This window comes from Panicum virgatum, chromosome 9N (genome assembly GCF_016808335.1).
Source record: "Panicum virgatum strain AP13 chromosome 9N, P.virgatum_v5, whole genome shotgun sequence".
NCBI lineage: Eukaryota > Viridiplantae > Streptophyta > Magnoliopsida > Poales > Poaceae > Panicum > Panicum virgatum.
Genome location: NC_053153.1, coordinates 6,928,109 through 6,944,213, shown reverse-complemented (window position 1 = coordinate 6,944,213; position 16,105 = coordinate 6,928,109). Strand labels below are relative to the sequence as shown.

At 50.0% G+C, this 16,105-nt stretch overlaps 2 protein-coding genes across 2 annotated transcripts; one reads left to right on the top strand and one right to left on the bottom strand.

The window, feature by feature from the left end:
• The first annotated feature begins 3,669 nt into the window (after positions 1–3,669).
• On the top strand, positions 3,670–4,706 carry LOC120690009. The gene is made up of 2 exons (XM_039972515.1): positions 3,670–3,982; positions 4,117–4,706. The coding sequence occupies exons 1-2, from the start codon at positions 3,901–3,903 to the stop codon at positions 4,317–4,319; spliced, it is 285 nt and encodes a 94-aa protein (XP_039828449.1). The 5' UTR covers positions 3,670–3,900; the 3' UTR covers positions 4,320–4,706.
• A 2,357-nt stretch (positions 4,707–7,063) lies between these two features.
• LOC120690008 lies at positions 7,064–8,842 on the bottom strand. The gene is made up of 2 exons (XM_039972514.1): positions 8,664–8,842; positions 7,064–8,567 (listed from the first exon to the last, which is right to left on the bottom strand). Exon 2 carries the CDS (start codon positions 8,508–8,510, stop codon positions 7,590–7,592), a length of 921 nt encoding a protein of 306 aa, XP_039828448.1. The 5' UTR covers positions 8,511–8,567; positions 8,664–8,842; the 3' UTR covers positions 7,064–7,589.
• Positions 8,843–16,105: the final 7,263 nt, after the last annotated feature.

The window sequence follows — 16,105 nt, the reverse complement described above, 5'->3', positions numbered from 1 at the left end:
TTTCAGTTTCATCGAAAGCATCTCTACCAGGTCAAGAATCACGAGGATATATGCCAGGGCAGTGTATGTAGTGGGATCCTTTTTCTCATCAGCTACACATGAAATTACTATCCTAATCTTTCTTTCTCGAAAAGAAAACTATCATACAATGACATCCATCGACATGACATCCATCCATGATCAATCCATACTCCAGGAATTGTAGAGCATGGATAAGGCTGGGGGCCGTCGTCACGAACAAAAGGCGACGAAAAGAAGATGAAAAGGGCCGGAAAGGTAACACAGAAGAAAAACATTCCTTCACTTCAGTGGGCGCCCCAACAATCTGCAGAAATTGATTTATTGGCCACGGAAAGCCGATCGTCCCTTTAAGCAGGCTGCCTACCAGTAGCAGGCTATCAGCAGCAGCCCTATTATGCCTTTGATGACACCAGAAATGGTTTACTTAGTGGACAGGCACCCCGATTTGCAGTGATCAGTAAAGATTCAAGTGAGGGCATCACCACTAGCACTAGCAGCATCCATTGGCATCCACCCCGAGGAAGGCAGCTAAGCTTGCATTTGGTCAGTGGCGAGAGGCGACATCTGAATGTCCAGGCAGGATGCCAAAAGGCCACACGCATACGTACCACGGTATCAGCTCGAGGGCGATGTGGGTAGGATAAAATGTCTTTCGTGACTCGACGCACTAGCATGTAATATTCCATCGCTACAGAAATGGGGGAAAAAGGACACGCGAAAGATACGAACCTGACAGAACACTTCTTGTCATCTGAAGGTGTGAACCTGACAAATCAGCGTCGTCAAAGACTCAAAGACAAGGTTCAGATCACTATTGACAGCACGACTCCGACACTCTGTTTACCAGATGCATCAATGCAGCAAGGACGAGCTGGTGGGAGTCCAATTTGACTAGTGGGGTATGACTGTTCACACACGCAGCACGCGTGACGCGGACGCGGACAGGGCGCGTCCGAGGCGGCCGGCCTCACCTCGGCGCCGTGCGTGCGCGCGCAACTGGCCAGCGGCTTTTACCCTTGCCTGAGGCCCAGGGAGGCGCAACAGACCCGGCAACAGCGAGCCGCGCGCCCGGCGAGGTGAGTGACAGCCGGCGCCGCGGTGCATGCATGCTGTCACACACACGGCAGCTGCGCCATGTATTCACATCGGGGGCGGGATGGCGACGGCTGGGGGCGACGCACTCGGCGCCACTGGCCAAGTGATCCGCCGCCGAAGCGACGACGCACTCACGGGGAAGGGTGGTGCTGCTGATGAGTAGCCAGTACGGCTCCGCGCCTCCGCTGCAAGGTGGTACGGGCAACAGAGAGCTTTGTACCAAGGCACCTGAGGTATATCCGGCACCACCGGCAGCATGACTGTATGAGGTGTTTCAAGTGTCCTGTAGCAAATAAATCAGTTCTCTTCTTCTCGGAGAGAAGTTGGAGATCCATTCTGGCAGATCGTGTACATTCCACTAGGTACATCGTCAGAAAAGTGTTGGCCGTTACATGAGTGTGAGTTAGCTTGGGCGCCTAAAACTACTGGCTAGTCATGAACGCTGAGGCAATTAGCAAGGAAAATCAGCTGATGAAGAGCAAGGAGGTTTGTATTGGTCATGTAATCATGTCACCATCTCAGCAAGTCGGCCGATGCAACCACTCATTGGGAACGCATCATGCTCCGTCCATCTTCCATTTTTGTCGGGATCCACGCACGAGGGTCTGCGGGTTGCACCGATCGTGCTCGCTCATGGATCGTGCGGTGGTTGCGGGTGCGGCCGTACGAAAAGGTGAACGGCGATGGAATGAAAGCGAGCAGACGCTGGGGTCTGATGAGACATCATGATGTTGGAGCATGAGTCGGCGCCGATGCAAGCTGACCACTATAACAAGCAAAGGCAAACTGGAGGCATCGAATAATTTCAACGGAGAAACGCAAAATTTATACATATTCTGGGGACATCCATTTCGACAGGAGTACTTTACACGTACTAAGATTAAGAAAAATGGGATCAAACTTTTTTATATACTAATAGATGGGATCAATCTTGATGGAGAACATGTGGAAAGAACTCTGAGAACACTCTTTGCAAAGCCAAATCATCTACAAGGCTATACGACAACAAGATTTGCTAGTCAATAAGTGCAGAGGGGTATTTGAAAATATATATTAAAAACACTTACAGGCTTTAGATCGTAAAGACGTAAGTTGTAGGTGGCTACTTGAAAACTCCATTAGCTTGCAGGTGGGCGTTTGCAAACTTTTTTAAGTGGATACACCAAGTTGAGGCCCGTAATTACTTTTTGAGGGGTAATCACCAAGAGGGACGAAGAGTCCCCCACCTGAATGCATTGAACCATAGATGTCGGCAAGCCGGTAATGGAACATGGTGCGAGGCACCAAGGTTGGCCGAGGCCAGGTTACAAGTTATCAGGGGAGGAGTAGGGAAAGATGTACATGGAGAATTCACTCCACCATACGTCTGTTACATGTCGAATGTCTTCGGACAGGCGAGCTTGCCATAGCTTGGCTTCCAACTTTTGATTGAATAAGATTAGAGTCCGACACTTTTAGAGCCCTGCTCTTAAATTATCTAGACTAAAAATTAAGGTCTTTTACCACCTCTAGACGTGGAGGAGGCGGGGTAGACTCAGTTCCAGCGCCTGGAAGACCGTCTCGTTCCTGTGCTTCCACATTTTTTTTGAGGGGTAAGGCCCGTAATTAGACATAGAGTTAACATATAAAATACATTAAGTAAGGAGGAGAAGCCAGGGCTCGAAGTGTTAGCCAAATTGGAAGGTGAAAATTGAATCTACTTGCAAAAAGTAAGTGCTCAAACCGTGACAATATTTTGGAGAACAATATCTAAACCCGAAGTAATTTTTGTACTTTCACTGTAAATCTTTTACTACGCATCCATTTATCTCCCATTAAAATATGAGCCTGGCCTGGCCCTATCACCTGTTCATGACGAAAGTTAAGGATTTCTAAAAAGTGCAATGACATGTGAGTATGTGACGGGTCGATCCTCAACTAGTAACAGGTATTCCTAGTCCTGGCTAAAAATTCACCTCACCTGCCTCGTTTCGATCGGGATCAAAAAGATCTAGTTCGCCGATGTTTTAACAATCCGTGGTGACGGATGAGTGGCGCTTCAGTAGTCGCGCATGACATCGGTTCCCTTGCCAGACCGTTGACTCCGATCACTCTCCACCACCAGAAAGCATGCGCTGGAGTAAACATCAGAACGTGATCGATCACACGCCGCCGGTTTCACGGCCGCGCTCCACCTCCGCCGGCGCCCGGGCGGGCGGGCGGATGAAAAGGCAAAATTGGCCTGAGTGACCTCGCACCCCTGCCTTTTCCGATTTTCCGCCGAGCAGTTACCAGATCCACGGCGCCCCGGCCGTCGGATCGCTCACGCGGCAGCCCGTCGGGCGCCAGGATCGCAGGGGAACCCGCGCGGAAGCCGCGCGAGCCGGGGACAGCGACACCTGGTGCGCGGCCGCGGACAGCGACCAACCCGCGCCGCTCGCGCGTCCAAATCGGACGACAGCGCCGCGCCGACGGGCACGGGCCCGGATCGCACGCGCATCTCCCTTGTCCCCTCCGCCCCCACTCCCTCTCCCTCCCTCCCCTGCGCCGCTGCCGCCTCCTCGGCTATAAAAGGTCGCAGCCACGACCGAGCTGGCCACGGCTCAAGCTCGACTGGCAAGGCGGCAGCTGACAGGAGTAGGGGTTATTGGTTTCTTCCGCTTCAGGGCATCTCGAATTCTCGATCTGTTGCGGCGGAGGCAGCGAGTGGCTGGGGATTCGCCGGGGTTAGAGTGAGAGCTGCGAGAGAAGAGGAGGAGCTAAGGATCATTCAGCTGAGGGAAAGAAAGCAGCAGATCGAGGAAGATGTGCATGGACAGAGCCGCCGTGCCGGTGAAGAGGGTCTGGCTCGGCCTCGCCGCGCGCCTCGGCCTCCGTCGAAAGACTGGTACGTTATTACCTGCCGCTTCGAACTCGATCCCTGCCCCCTCCGATGATCCGATCAGCCGCCGTCGCTGCTGTTCTTTCTATATGCTTTGATCGAGCTTGTTTTCTGATCGACGGATGGGTTGGTGAATGCAGGGCTGAGGAAGCTGAGGAAGGAGGTGCGGACGTGCGAGTACCGCGACGTGCAAGTCATGTGGGAGATGCTGAGGACGACGGACGGGCCGGTGCCGCTGGCCGAGAAGGAGGCCGCCGCAGCCGCGGCCGTGGCGGCGGCCGCCAGCGCCAGGAAGAGGAAGAACGCGTGGAGGCGGTTCATCAACTACTGCTGCGCGTTCTGAGCGACTCGTCCATCAGCCTGCAGGATGAACCTTTCTACCGATCCTAGCTCCTGAAAGATCAAAGATCGCTAGCTTTCTGGTCTCTGGACTCAGATCTTGAGCTCGATCGGGTTCTGCTCTTGGCCGGTGTCGTCAGCGAGCTACCAAGGAGCTCAGCTCGTCCGAGACTGTTCCCCGGCGAAGATCGAGAGATCGATCGCCCCGGCGAGGCGGCGGCGAGAGAGGATGTGGTACATAGGAAGAGTTTGAAGTAAGTGTAGAGAGAAAGAAAATCGCGAGTTGATCGCGATGTACAAAAATAACTGGAAGAAAGGCTTTTGGTCTTGATCCGTATCAGTGCAAATTCTCCTCAAAAAAGAAATTAATTAATCACCCCGGTGTTTTCCATCTTCTTAGTTCTTGAGTTCGTTACCGTACGTGTGTCAATCGAAGGGAAGATCATATCGTTGACGAGAGGAGGTAATTAAGATATATAGCTACAGTACAACTGGAATCATGGGAGTGAGCGTGTGAAGACGAGGAAAGCACGTAGTCCAGTGGCTTCTGACAGATAGAGCTAGCTGGAGACCTGGAGTTGGTGATCACTACCTCCTTCTGCAGCTGACGTGCTCAAGCGGTCAAGATTCAGACTCGCTCAACCAGCGCATAACATACTGGTGTACTGGTGTTTCTTACTTCCAAGCAATGGCAAGTTGAGCTTAACGTACGCTGTTTTGCGGCAAATCCGTGTCGCCGAAGACTATCTGGATCCAACGGAAAGCGAGCTGTTGTACACAGCAAAGCAGATACAAGAGGAAGATGTGTGAACATTTTACTAACAAGCTGGGGTTCCGTATGAACTGAATCACAAGTATTTGAATACCTGAAAAGTATATTCAAGTCAGGAACAAATGTTTACGGGGGCATAAGGTGTTAAGTCTGAACCATGTAGTCATGTCATATTGCAGCAATAATACACACCAATACTAGCCATGTCTCAATTTCTTCAGGATAAAAAGAAAAGTTAAAGAAAAGCAAACTACTTAAAGCATCATACGGAAATGGAGAATGACCTGGAGCTTTTTTCAATAATAGAGAAAATAATTCGGTTTAAAGCACCAGCCTTTTGAATACGCTAATAATTTTGTGCTCAAATCACGATCACTAGAAAACGACAGATGGGGGGGAGGAAAGAATCCCGTGCCGTATTTGTTGAATGATGTATTTCCATTTCCTTTGAAAGTAAATGAATTGCATGTGCGCATGATATTTTTAAGTTATAATGGAGCTGCTGCAAAAGTGCGGATGGCCAAACGACAGGTTATTTGTTTATCTCCACCCTGTCTGAATCTTAAGTTTAGAGTTTTTCTTGTCCTGTATATGTATCAGGCCATGAAGCTCTGTCCGATTCCGGCTTCGTAGAAACCTAGAATATCATAATTTTTTTAAGCCTGGGCAATCAAAGAGCTAACACGGTTCGACAAAAATGAAACCACCATATCCGTCGTGCCATATTCGGGGGGGGGGGGGGGGGGGGGGGGGGGGCACCTTTTGCAGCATAATTCATTTTTCTATCACCAATACTATATTCTGCATTTCTGTTCCAAACTTCCAGTTCGGATCACCTAACGGAATCTATAGCATTCGAGATGTGGGTACAAGAGAAAACAGAAGGAAACTGAGCCAATGCCTCGAAATTGCACGCGTAATTTTTAATGCATAAATAGAAATTTAAAAGTTGCAAGTGTAAAAGTGTCTTCAGCAACCGCTAACCAGAAATCCTTACAATCAAGTTTGTGAGCTTTTGACTCTGGACTGTGGAGACCAGAAAAATGGCAGAACAAAAACGCAACTGCGATCCTTTTGGTTGACAATCTATTGCAGAAAATTTCACCTTTTGATTACGTGTTTTACATCAAAGGATCAATATGAATCGGATGGTGCATTCGACAGGTGAAGAATATTGGCTGCACCTTGCTATAAAACAAATTCAAATCACAAAAAGAAAATGATCTACAGAAAATTATGGGCAGGCAACATTTCTCAACTGCATAAGACTTACGAGTTCTGAGATCAAAGACAGCAAAAGGATCCAGTTTCAATGCCAGAATGTCAACCAAGCCACGTTTGATGTAGTGATTCTAACCAACTTTCAATAAGGATATTCTGCACCTGGTTGCATCCAGACCTGTCATCCTGGGTATCAAGAAGGGTCAGCGTCTCAGCGAATCTCTGGAATCCTCAAATAATAAGACAACCAACAACAACAACAAATACTGGTAAACATTATTTGCATGAAGTGTGTGACCACATTTGTCAAGTCAGATAAATATAGCAAAAGGCTCAACAAAAACACGATGCTTCAAGAAAAGAGGATAGCCAGAACTTACTAAGCATTAACATTTGAGAGGGTAAAGTCATCATGTTACAGTCTGTCACTATGCCACTTCTGTAAGATAATGCAAACAAAACATATTCTGGACAAACATATTGTCATAAGAACAAAGCATATATCATGCAACTCAAATTAGTCAAAAGCGACATACATTGCTGAAAGAACAGATGCGGTCTTTGAATAGGACCACATGCTGACAAATAGAAGAATAGAAAGTCACAGCTAACATTAAACATGTTACCAAAGAAACATTGAGTAACTATGGAGCAGTTCATGGATACCAAGATGTATACTGAATTCAGGTAAACAAATTACATGAACTGTAATTTCAGTTAAATGCATGTTTAAAACATTAGGAGAGAATTTGAAGTCCTTGAGCAAACAAGCTTATATATTTATTCAACAGGGGGGAGAACTTGTATCCTAATTGCAAGCAGCGATTGCCATAATCTGAATACAATGTACAAGAGCAATGGGCCATTGAAGGCATCTCTTATGATCACTGCGAAAAATGATTCCAATTAAGTCTATAACAAGAGGAAAATGCTCTATTACAACATCACAACAAATCTCTAAAAGTACTATCAGAACATGCTTTTCGTGCCAAGAACTGAGGGTATATTTGTCAACGAGTTGCTCAGCTTGACCAGCACATCAGCCAACCCCACTGATTCTTCGATTTATTATTGTTGGCCATATATTCCCAAGAAAGAATTTATGCTAAACTGTCCATAACACCCTTTGATCACTTGTTAGGCCTTGGACTTTCTTGCTTGTGAGTACTGAAATACTCAGATTTCGTAGCCCTATTGTCGGTTTGCCGCTTCATTTACTTCACTGCCAGCAAGCTGCATCTCCTTTTGATAAGTTCATCAACTATAACAGGGCAATCTGACTCATTCTCCTCCAAATGACATTGTCTGTATCTTCTCGATTTGTGTGGGCCAGTTTGGACCAAGCGAGTGTGGATCAGCTTGAACAGCAACTGCAAAATCTTGCAAGGTTGTACACTGAGCCAGATTTTGTTGTTGCAATCCATTCATTCTACCAGCAAACTTCTCATTGACTTTACCAATTCTTTTACTGCTGGCTCTCACCCTCGACAAATCCATGCATGGTTTGATCAACCTTCGCAAGAACTCATCTAGTCCACGATTCAAAGCATCAACACCCTGCACCGTCACTCCCATGCTATCACTGTGCAACCTCCTCTGCAAACCCTCACACAAAGTAGCCGTATCCAGCAAATGGCCAGAATCATAGCACGACGCCTTTGGATCATCCATCCCCCTCCGCATCCTCAGACCACTGCTCCCTGCTACCGAGATCCCCAATGGCGCCGTTATCGGGCTCCGACTCTGAACGCACGGAGCAGACCTGACCTGCTCCACCTCCTCCCCATCCTCCACGGACAGCACCTTCCCAACCGGCGCCCCCCGCTCCCTCGCTAGCTCACCGTCACCTGAATCCACAACAGCCCCCACATTCCCCACCACCGGCAGCGCGACGCCCACGCACTGCCCGCTCGGTGCGGTGGTCGTCCCCGACTGCCCCGTGATGGCCTGCCGGCTAGGCGGCGGGGCCCCCGACAGCGCATTGCTGATGATCCCCCGGATGAGCGCGTTGTGCAGCGCGATGTTCTCCTTGCCGATGGTGGCGTAGCAGAGCCTGTCGAACTCCACCTTGGTGAGCTTCAGATTCAGCAGCCTGGTGAGGTGCGCGAAGTACTTGCCGGCCCGCTGCCGGCCCAGCCGCTTCACCAAGCGCTGCTTGAGCTCGGCGACGTCGACGCGCGCCATCTTGCGGCAGGTCGCCATCCCCCGCTCCCGGAATGCGGGCCCCGCGCAGCTCGCCCCGATGGCCCGATCGGAACCCTAGCGATGCAAGCCCGGGGGTGCTCAGATCTAACCGAACCAGCAGGGTGCGGAACGAATTGGAGAAATGGAGAGCAAGGGGGAGACGGAACTTACTTGGAATCCTCGATCCAGCGGGGGAATTCGCCGCTAGGGTTTCGTCGTAGCTGCGCGATCGGGAGAGGAGAGGGGGAGGGGAACGAACTCGGCGGAGGAGGGGAGGACCGGGTGTACGACGAGTCGTGGGCGACGCGGGGGATGTTGGCGGGGAGGAGTGTCAGCGGGCGCGGGTGTATGGGACGCGGTGCAGGAAGGGGGAGCTCTGGGTGGTGTCTGTTCGGGCCGAGAGGAAAATGGCGGCGGTCAACTGGCACGTGCGGATTTGTGGTGTGACAACTGACTGACAGCTGACGCCAGGCGAAACCTCCGCGGTGCGGTGCCGGTCTCTGCGGGTGTACGATGTGATCGAGCACTGAAACTTTTACGCGTCTGATTGGGACAAACAACAGGAGTCCCGGAGCTGCTGATGCGGTCACGCTGTTCGTTACTTACTTCATATGCTCACCTATTATGTCAAATGAGATGAGTTTTCTAAGATAACATTTTATGTCCGGATTTTATTCAGAATGTACGAACATCATAAGGCTTTGGAAGTTGGAGCAGGATTTTATGTGTGCTCTAGTAGCCTTCTTGTTGTGCCCCAAACAGGTCCAAAGTGTTCTTATCGAGAGGAGGATAACGGGAACTGCAAAGGACTAAACTACTTTTTTGGAGAATCAGCCAATCGAAAAGTTTTGTTTTGTTGATGTGGATAAGAGTTTTTTTGAGTGTGTCAGTAAGTTGTTGGAAAGATTCCTGATGTGACGTACTGAGTTCTTTTACGTGTTTGTGCAAGCAACGGGAAAGCCAGCATGACACCGATATTACCCAACAGCCTAGTTTCTGTACGAAAAGCCCGATGGACAATTTGGCCTGGCCTTAAATAAATTGGGCCGAAATAGGACCAGCTGAGTAAACTTTTACGGGCCCAACTTCTGCTATTTGTTGTCTGACTCCGTTTGCGCCCATGAATTGAGCCCAAAAATCCTGGTGCTGTCCGATGCTGAAATGCACACCAGACATTCAGACATCAGAACCCAGTATCAGTTCCAAGTTCCAACTTCATCTCAAAACCAAAACACATGATACGGTTCGAAACAGTTGCCTCCTCCTAGACGCAGCCGTACGGAAAACAGCGAGTCGGTGATGTCCTGTCAGAGACTCAGTGTCAGCAGAATATGAACACCCGTGGAACCTTTTTTTTTTTTGCTTTCCACTGTGAAAAAAAGGCACCTGCATTATTTCGCAGTGAGAACAGGCCAGCCAGCCTATTCGCGATGGCAATGGCATCTCGAGCCGTCGTTACAGCCTATCTTCGGTCACCGGATGATGCATTGCTTCGGCTGCACACTGGACGGGCCAAAAGGGGCGGATTGGTCAATGATGGCAGGCACATGTACGCTATGCACAAGTATCGCAAAGTGATGGACCGGCCGGGCCGGAGGAGCTTCCTTCTCAAGCACCGCCTAGCGAAGAAGAAAGACGCTCGCTCGTAGCTTGCTTCACGGTGCAACATGGCTTAGTGCTCGATTCGACAGCTCGACCATCATTTATATTTTTGGAGGAGATCGATCGATTGATCAACCACTAATTGGATCATAATGCGTGTCATTTTCAGTAGGGTCAGAGAATAGTTTGCATCCGTACACTCAGGAGTGGATCTAGCGATGGGTTAGGGAGCTCTAGCGCCCCCCCCCCCCCTCCTAGATCCTCACAAACAATGGCCGTGTTTGGTTATTTTCGCGCACGTTTTTCGAGAAAAAAATCTCGCTTGCATGAAGTACTAAATGAAGTCTATTTGCAAAACCTTTTCAGGGATGGATGTAACTTTTCGAGACGAATCCAGTGCCGGTAATTAATTGATGATTTGCTACAGTGATGCTACAGTGTCATCCTCTAATCACGCGGTCAAAGGCCTCATTAGATTCGTCTCGCGATTTACACAAGGGGTTGTGGAGGTGGTTTTGTAATTAGATTTTATTTAATACTCTAAATTAGTGGTCAAAGGTGAAAAAAAATTCCATGCAATTCCAACCAAACACGGCCAATCAGGGCTGTCCCTGAGCACGTGCAGTCTGTGCGCCCGCACAAGACCCCCACCTGTCAGGGACCCCAGATTAGGCTTAGTTACTACTTCTAATTAATCATTATTTTAAGTAATTGCAAGATAATTTGGTTCCCTAAAAGCATTCATCATTTCGTTTCTTCCTATCAACTTGTGTTCCATCTCAGCCTCTTGTGGAGGTTGCGGCCTTGCGCACCGGCACCGGCAGTGGTGCTAGGAACTGCTGCAACATAGATCTTGCTTCTTGCACGACAGCATGGCTATGCACATCACTAATCAGCCAGCGCCCAGGCTCATTCCTGCTACGATCAAATTACTTCCCGGGTCGTTTAGGTTATCATGTACGTCGAGGCCCCACTAGCCAGCACACCAACTCCAAAATGTATTTAATTTAGGCTACCCAATAAAAAAATAATTTTTTAACATAAAGTGCATACATGCATCACACACGTGCATTAGTCTATCCTTGTCTACTTAAAAACCATGTCTTCTACAAATCAAATTAGAAAATATGATTATGGTCTTCCAAAGCTTAAACAAAGAAGAAGATTAACTTAGTCTCACAAACAGCTATGAAGGTTTAAAAATCCACAGATGTCTTTCGATATTCAAGCACATAACTATGGTCTCAAGTTTCGCACAGGGCCCCCAATTTTACCGGGACGGCCTTGTTTGAGAGTCCTCCTTCAAGCCTCCCTCTATTTTTAGGAGAAAGGACGAGGAAAAGAAAAGAAAGAAGAAAGAAAGAGAGAAAGAAGAAAATCAGTCCATCTTCATCTATTTTTTGATCCACCACTACCGTACATTCGTCAAGTTGTCTGCTCTTCTAGTTGAGCAGCAGCATGCGCGCAGCTCGGTGGATGGGAGCGCGGGCCACGCCGCTGGGGCGCCGGCGGGGCCAACGGACGCGGCCACGTAGACGACCAGATCGTAGCGCACCGCCGGTGGCCGCGGCGCCGGCCGGGGATCGGGGCTTTTCGGCGGCGCACGCGTGCGCCGTGCGGGGATCCGGCCATCATCCAGGGCCCCGGCGTAACGTACGGCGGCCAACCCAGCCGCGCGCGGCGTGCCGTGCAGATTCGGGGGCGGCGTACAGGGGACTAAGCGGGTCCTACGTGACGATAAAGTGGTTAACGGAAAAGCATCGTCGTGACAGCGTAGCGTGGCAGTCCCACCACACATGGATCGCAGCTCAGGTAGCGGCGGCCCCACGCACGTCGCAGTCGCAGCTCGATCGCTTTGGGCTTTACGTGACTGAATGGACATTTGCTAGCTCCGTAACAGGGACTTGGAACTGTCTCGTGTTGCGAATGGATAGCTACCTGATTTGGTTAGCTGGCTACAGTAACAATTTTCAGGTTATTACTTCCGGTAGGAACGTGGCCAGAGAAGCCAGGGTTCGAAAAACTGGATTATCTCCTTGTTTTCATACGTAAGATTGCCAGTGATGCCAAAGGAATGTCACACGAATTTAAAGCTAAAAGCAAGGTATTTTGGGTTGTATTGTAGAGCAATGGGTTGAAAGGTGGAACTTTCGAGTTAAAAAAACTCAGACCTGTGCGGGGCAAGATCACCCTGAAATCTGTTATATTATTCAAGTGGATCGCCAAATAAAATTGTATGTAGTACACCTTCTTTCAACAAATAAAGAGTAAAATGCATGTAACCAAATTAAATCTCAAACATCTTTTACCGCAATGAGAAAAATAAGTATCACGCAACTAAACAGTGGAAAAAACACTCCATATTTTCTCCTATTTTAAATCGAGTTTGCTCTATATATATTCAATTATGCATCAAATGTCAGATTGAGCGGTTAAAACCGAATTGATTTTGTGCAATTACACTCCGTGGCATTGTAGCAAGAATATTGATTTTTTCCCGGTACGCAAACCCACGTAACTATGGTGTCCAAATGACGCTATAATTACTCCATCCGTTTTATATGACACTGTTGATTTTTTTCTTCAACTTTGACCAATATTATTTAATTAATCAGTTAGTTAAATGAAGTGAAATGAGTAACTTTACGTCTATTATCAAGAGTACTCTGAATCTAATTTGAAGATTTGGCTATTTGTATAAATATTTGTAGAAAAGACGAATAGTCAAACGAAGAAAAAAATCAATAGTGTCATATATTTAAAAACGGAGGGAGTACTTGTTCTTTTTACTACAGTACTCGCTCGGTCACTCACTCACTCCTCAAGCTATTAGCTATTAGTCTCTAGAAATACTACTAGGATACGTAGCGGAAATAATAAAAGAACAAGGAACGAAAGCCTTGTAAGCAGGGTTTAACTTACCGACCGGTCCGGCCAAACCGGCGGAGTCCGGTTCCGGTATACCGGTCCGGTTTGGACGGAAACCGGTCGGAACCGGTCAAATTCAAATTTGAATTCAAAAGCCGCCGTGCAATCGGTTCGGACCGGCTTACCGGTCGGTTGGACCAGTTTACCGGTCGGTTTGACTAGTAACCGGCCAAATTCAATTTTTTTTCTTTTTTGGTTTAAATTCAAATGCCCGCAAAGTATACTAAATAAATGTTTGTATAACATATTTTAGCCTAAATGAACACTCCAACCCTCTTTTGTACTACTTTTATATTGTATTTGTATACTTTTATATGCACGTTTTTTTTAACTTCAAATCTCCGCAAACTATACTAAATGAACGAATTTTTGAGAAAATTTGACACCATTAGATTCGTCGCACCTTGAAGTATTTTTATGAATTTTTTGAGAATTTTTTATTTTTTTAAATTCAAATTTGAATTTTGAATTTGGCCCGGTTTGATACCGGCCCAAACCAGAACCGGGACAGACCGGTTTAACCGGTAACCGGTCAAACCGGGCCGGTTCCCACCGGTTTGGTGAACCCCGCTGGCAAGTTGCAACTATATGCACAAGATACTACTGTACGCAAACGGACGAGACAGGATCTGATGACCAAGTTGACTCGCGTGTCATTCTTGAACACAACAAGACATATCACCAATAAACTAGCAATGCGCCAGAGCATTAACTATCAAAGTTTTCCTCGATACGGTTATAAAAAGATTAAGAACTATAGAGCTGCTGCACTAGCTAGGCGCACTCGACTGTTCTTGTCAGGTTATTACCTGGAGGAACATGTGCCGGCGGCATCTTGTATGCATGCATGCATGCATACTCGACACCTGCGTCCGGACGCGGCTACGCACCGTCTGTTTCATTCGCCAGTAAATCCACTGTTGCCTGTTGACGGACACGTTGTACTGTCGCCTCTCTTAGCAGTTTTTTTTAACCAACAACACTCCACGAGTGCGTTTCTATTAATATTAATATAGTAGAAAAAATACAAAATTATATTCCTGGGAGACCATAACCCGACAACAAAAAGAAAAAAAAACACACAAACGGCGGGTTGGATTGGGACATCAACGCGCCAACGACAATTCAACACCGGCCGGTCGGATTGGGACATCGACACAAGCCGCACAACGCATCTCCACAAGACAGCTCTGTTCGGTCAGATTAGGGCATTGACTGGGACCCCGACAACTGTCTCGTTGAACACGGCAACCGCCAACATTCCGCCCATGTAATCGTCGAAACCTGCAAACGCAACCCTGCATCGACAGAGATCCAAAAGAAACAGACCGCACCGCACCGCACCGAGAAGGCCACCGCTATGCGGAACCCTCCGCCGTAGTGCCGATGCATCACCACCCACCACCTGACAGGAAGAAACCACCGAATCCGGACCTCTCACAGGCTGCCTCGCAGTCGCCGCTGCGATAACACAACGCGCGGGGGCCTCGCCACTTCCGCCGTTGAACTCCACCTCGCTCTCGTCGCCTCGGGGAAACACCGCACGCGGGGACCTCGCCACGCCCACCTCAGTCTCCACATCACGGATCCGTTTTTTAAGTTGCCGTCAGGGTGGTGGGCGAACTTGCCCCGCCTCCCCGGATCTCCATCAAACCGTTGAGTCATCGTTGCATGTCGACCTCACTTCCTTGCTTCACCCGCGCACATAGTCTCCGGTGCCATGTCAGCAAGTCGAAGAAGTCGCTTGCGCCATCTTTCGAAGATGTACCGCACCGGGTAGCCCAGCCAAGCTAGACAACCCGCCGCAGTCCGCTACCAGCCAAGTCGTCCCACGATGCCGATGCCGCAAGCCCCGTCCTTCGACGCAGTCCCACGCCGCACTGGCGGTTGCCGAGCAACGCCAGCCGCCGCGATCCGCTGCAAGCAGCCACAATCGACAATCATGCGACAACCTTCAACCGCCACCATAGCCGCGAACACCACCACCACGTGGGCTCAACAACACCCATTCAGCTTGTCAAGCGGCGAGGTTACCACCACCGGCTGCAGCCGCCCATGACTAAAGAACTAGAAATGCCCAGAGCTGAGATGGGTCTCTAGAAGTGTCGCCTCCAAGAAGGGCACGACACCGATGGCGCCGCCGACACTCGTCCAGGAACTGAACGGGGTTTTCACCCAGAAACTCGTGTAGTAGGGTTGGAGCTCCGACATGACGCCCTCAGTAGGGGAACGACGCCTTGGGGCGCCGCCGTCATGTCCACCGGCCAGAAAACCGGTAAGGGCTTACGCCCAGAGTATCTCCTCCCATGCTGCACGCCCACAGCTCGGCACTCCCGGATCGCAGCCTAGGCAGCCCAGCTGGGGCGGCGTCGCCGCCGCTCCTCCGCCCGCCCAACCACTGCCGTTCCACCTCTACTGCACATTCGTCGGAGCGCAGTCGTCACCGTAGGCCATTGCCGCCGCCAGATCTCGACCCCTCACCGCCACCGGCAAGCAAACTGCACAAGCCAGCCACCCCCAGCTGGAGCACAGCTGGTTAGCCCCCACCGGCGGCACCTCCTCTGCGCCCGCCGCTCGCGCGTGCGCCCTGGCCGCGCAGCCCCGCAGCCGACCGCCGACAACGCCGCCAGTAGAAGCCCGCATCGCACCGCGCATGCACATCCTCAGAGTTAGGCCAGCGCACCTTCTCCGTGCCCACACATCGCTGTCGCGGGGCATCGGCCAGCCGAAGCACGCGCACTCGCGCCGCCGAAGCCGGCCAGCCGCGCCCACCGGCGCCGGAAAGATGCTGGATCCGGAGCCCCACGAGCCACGCCACCACGGGGCGCCGCCCGCGCCGGCGGGCTCTCTCCAGAGGTCCAGCAGCCGTGCCCGCTCAGAAACACAGGAGAGCACTGGAGGGAACCCCCCTTCATCAGGAGCCGCACGGGCTTCCGGCGGCCTGCTCGGGCGGCGGCGCAGCGGATGGAGGCGCCGGAGTAGGGGCGGCGGCTAGGGTTTGCCGGTTCGCTCGAGCCGCCCGCGCGGGAGCGGCGCGAGCGAGAGGGAGAGTAAGTTGTGTTTAGCAGTAACTTGACAAGATT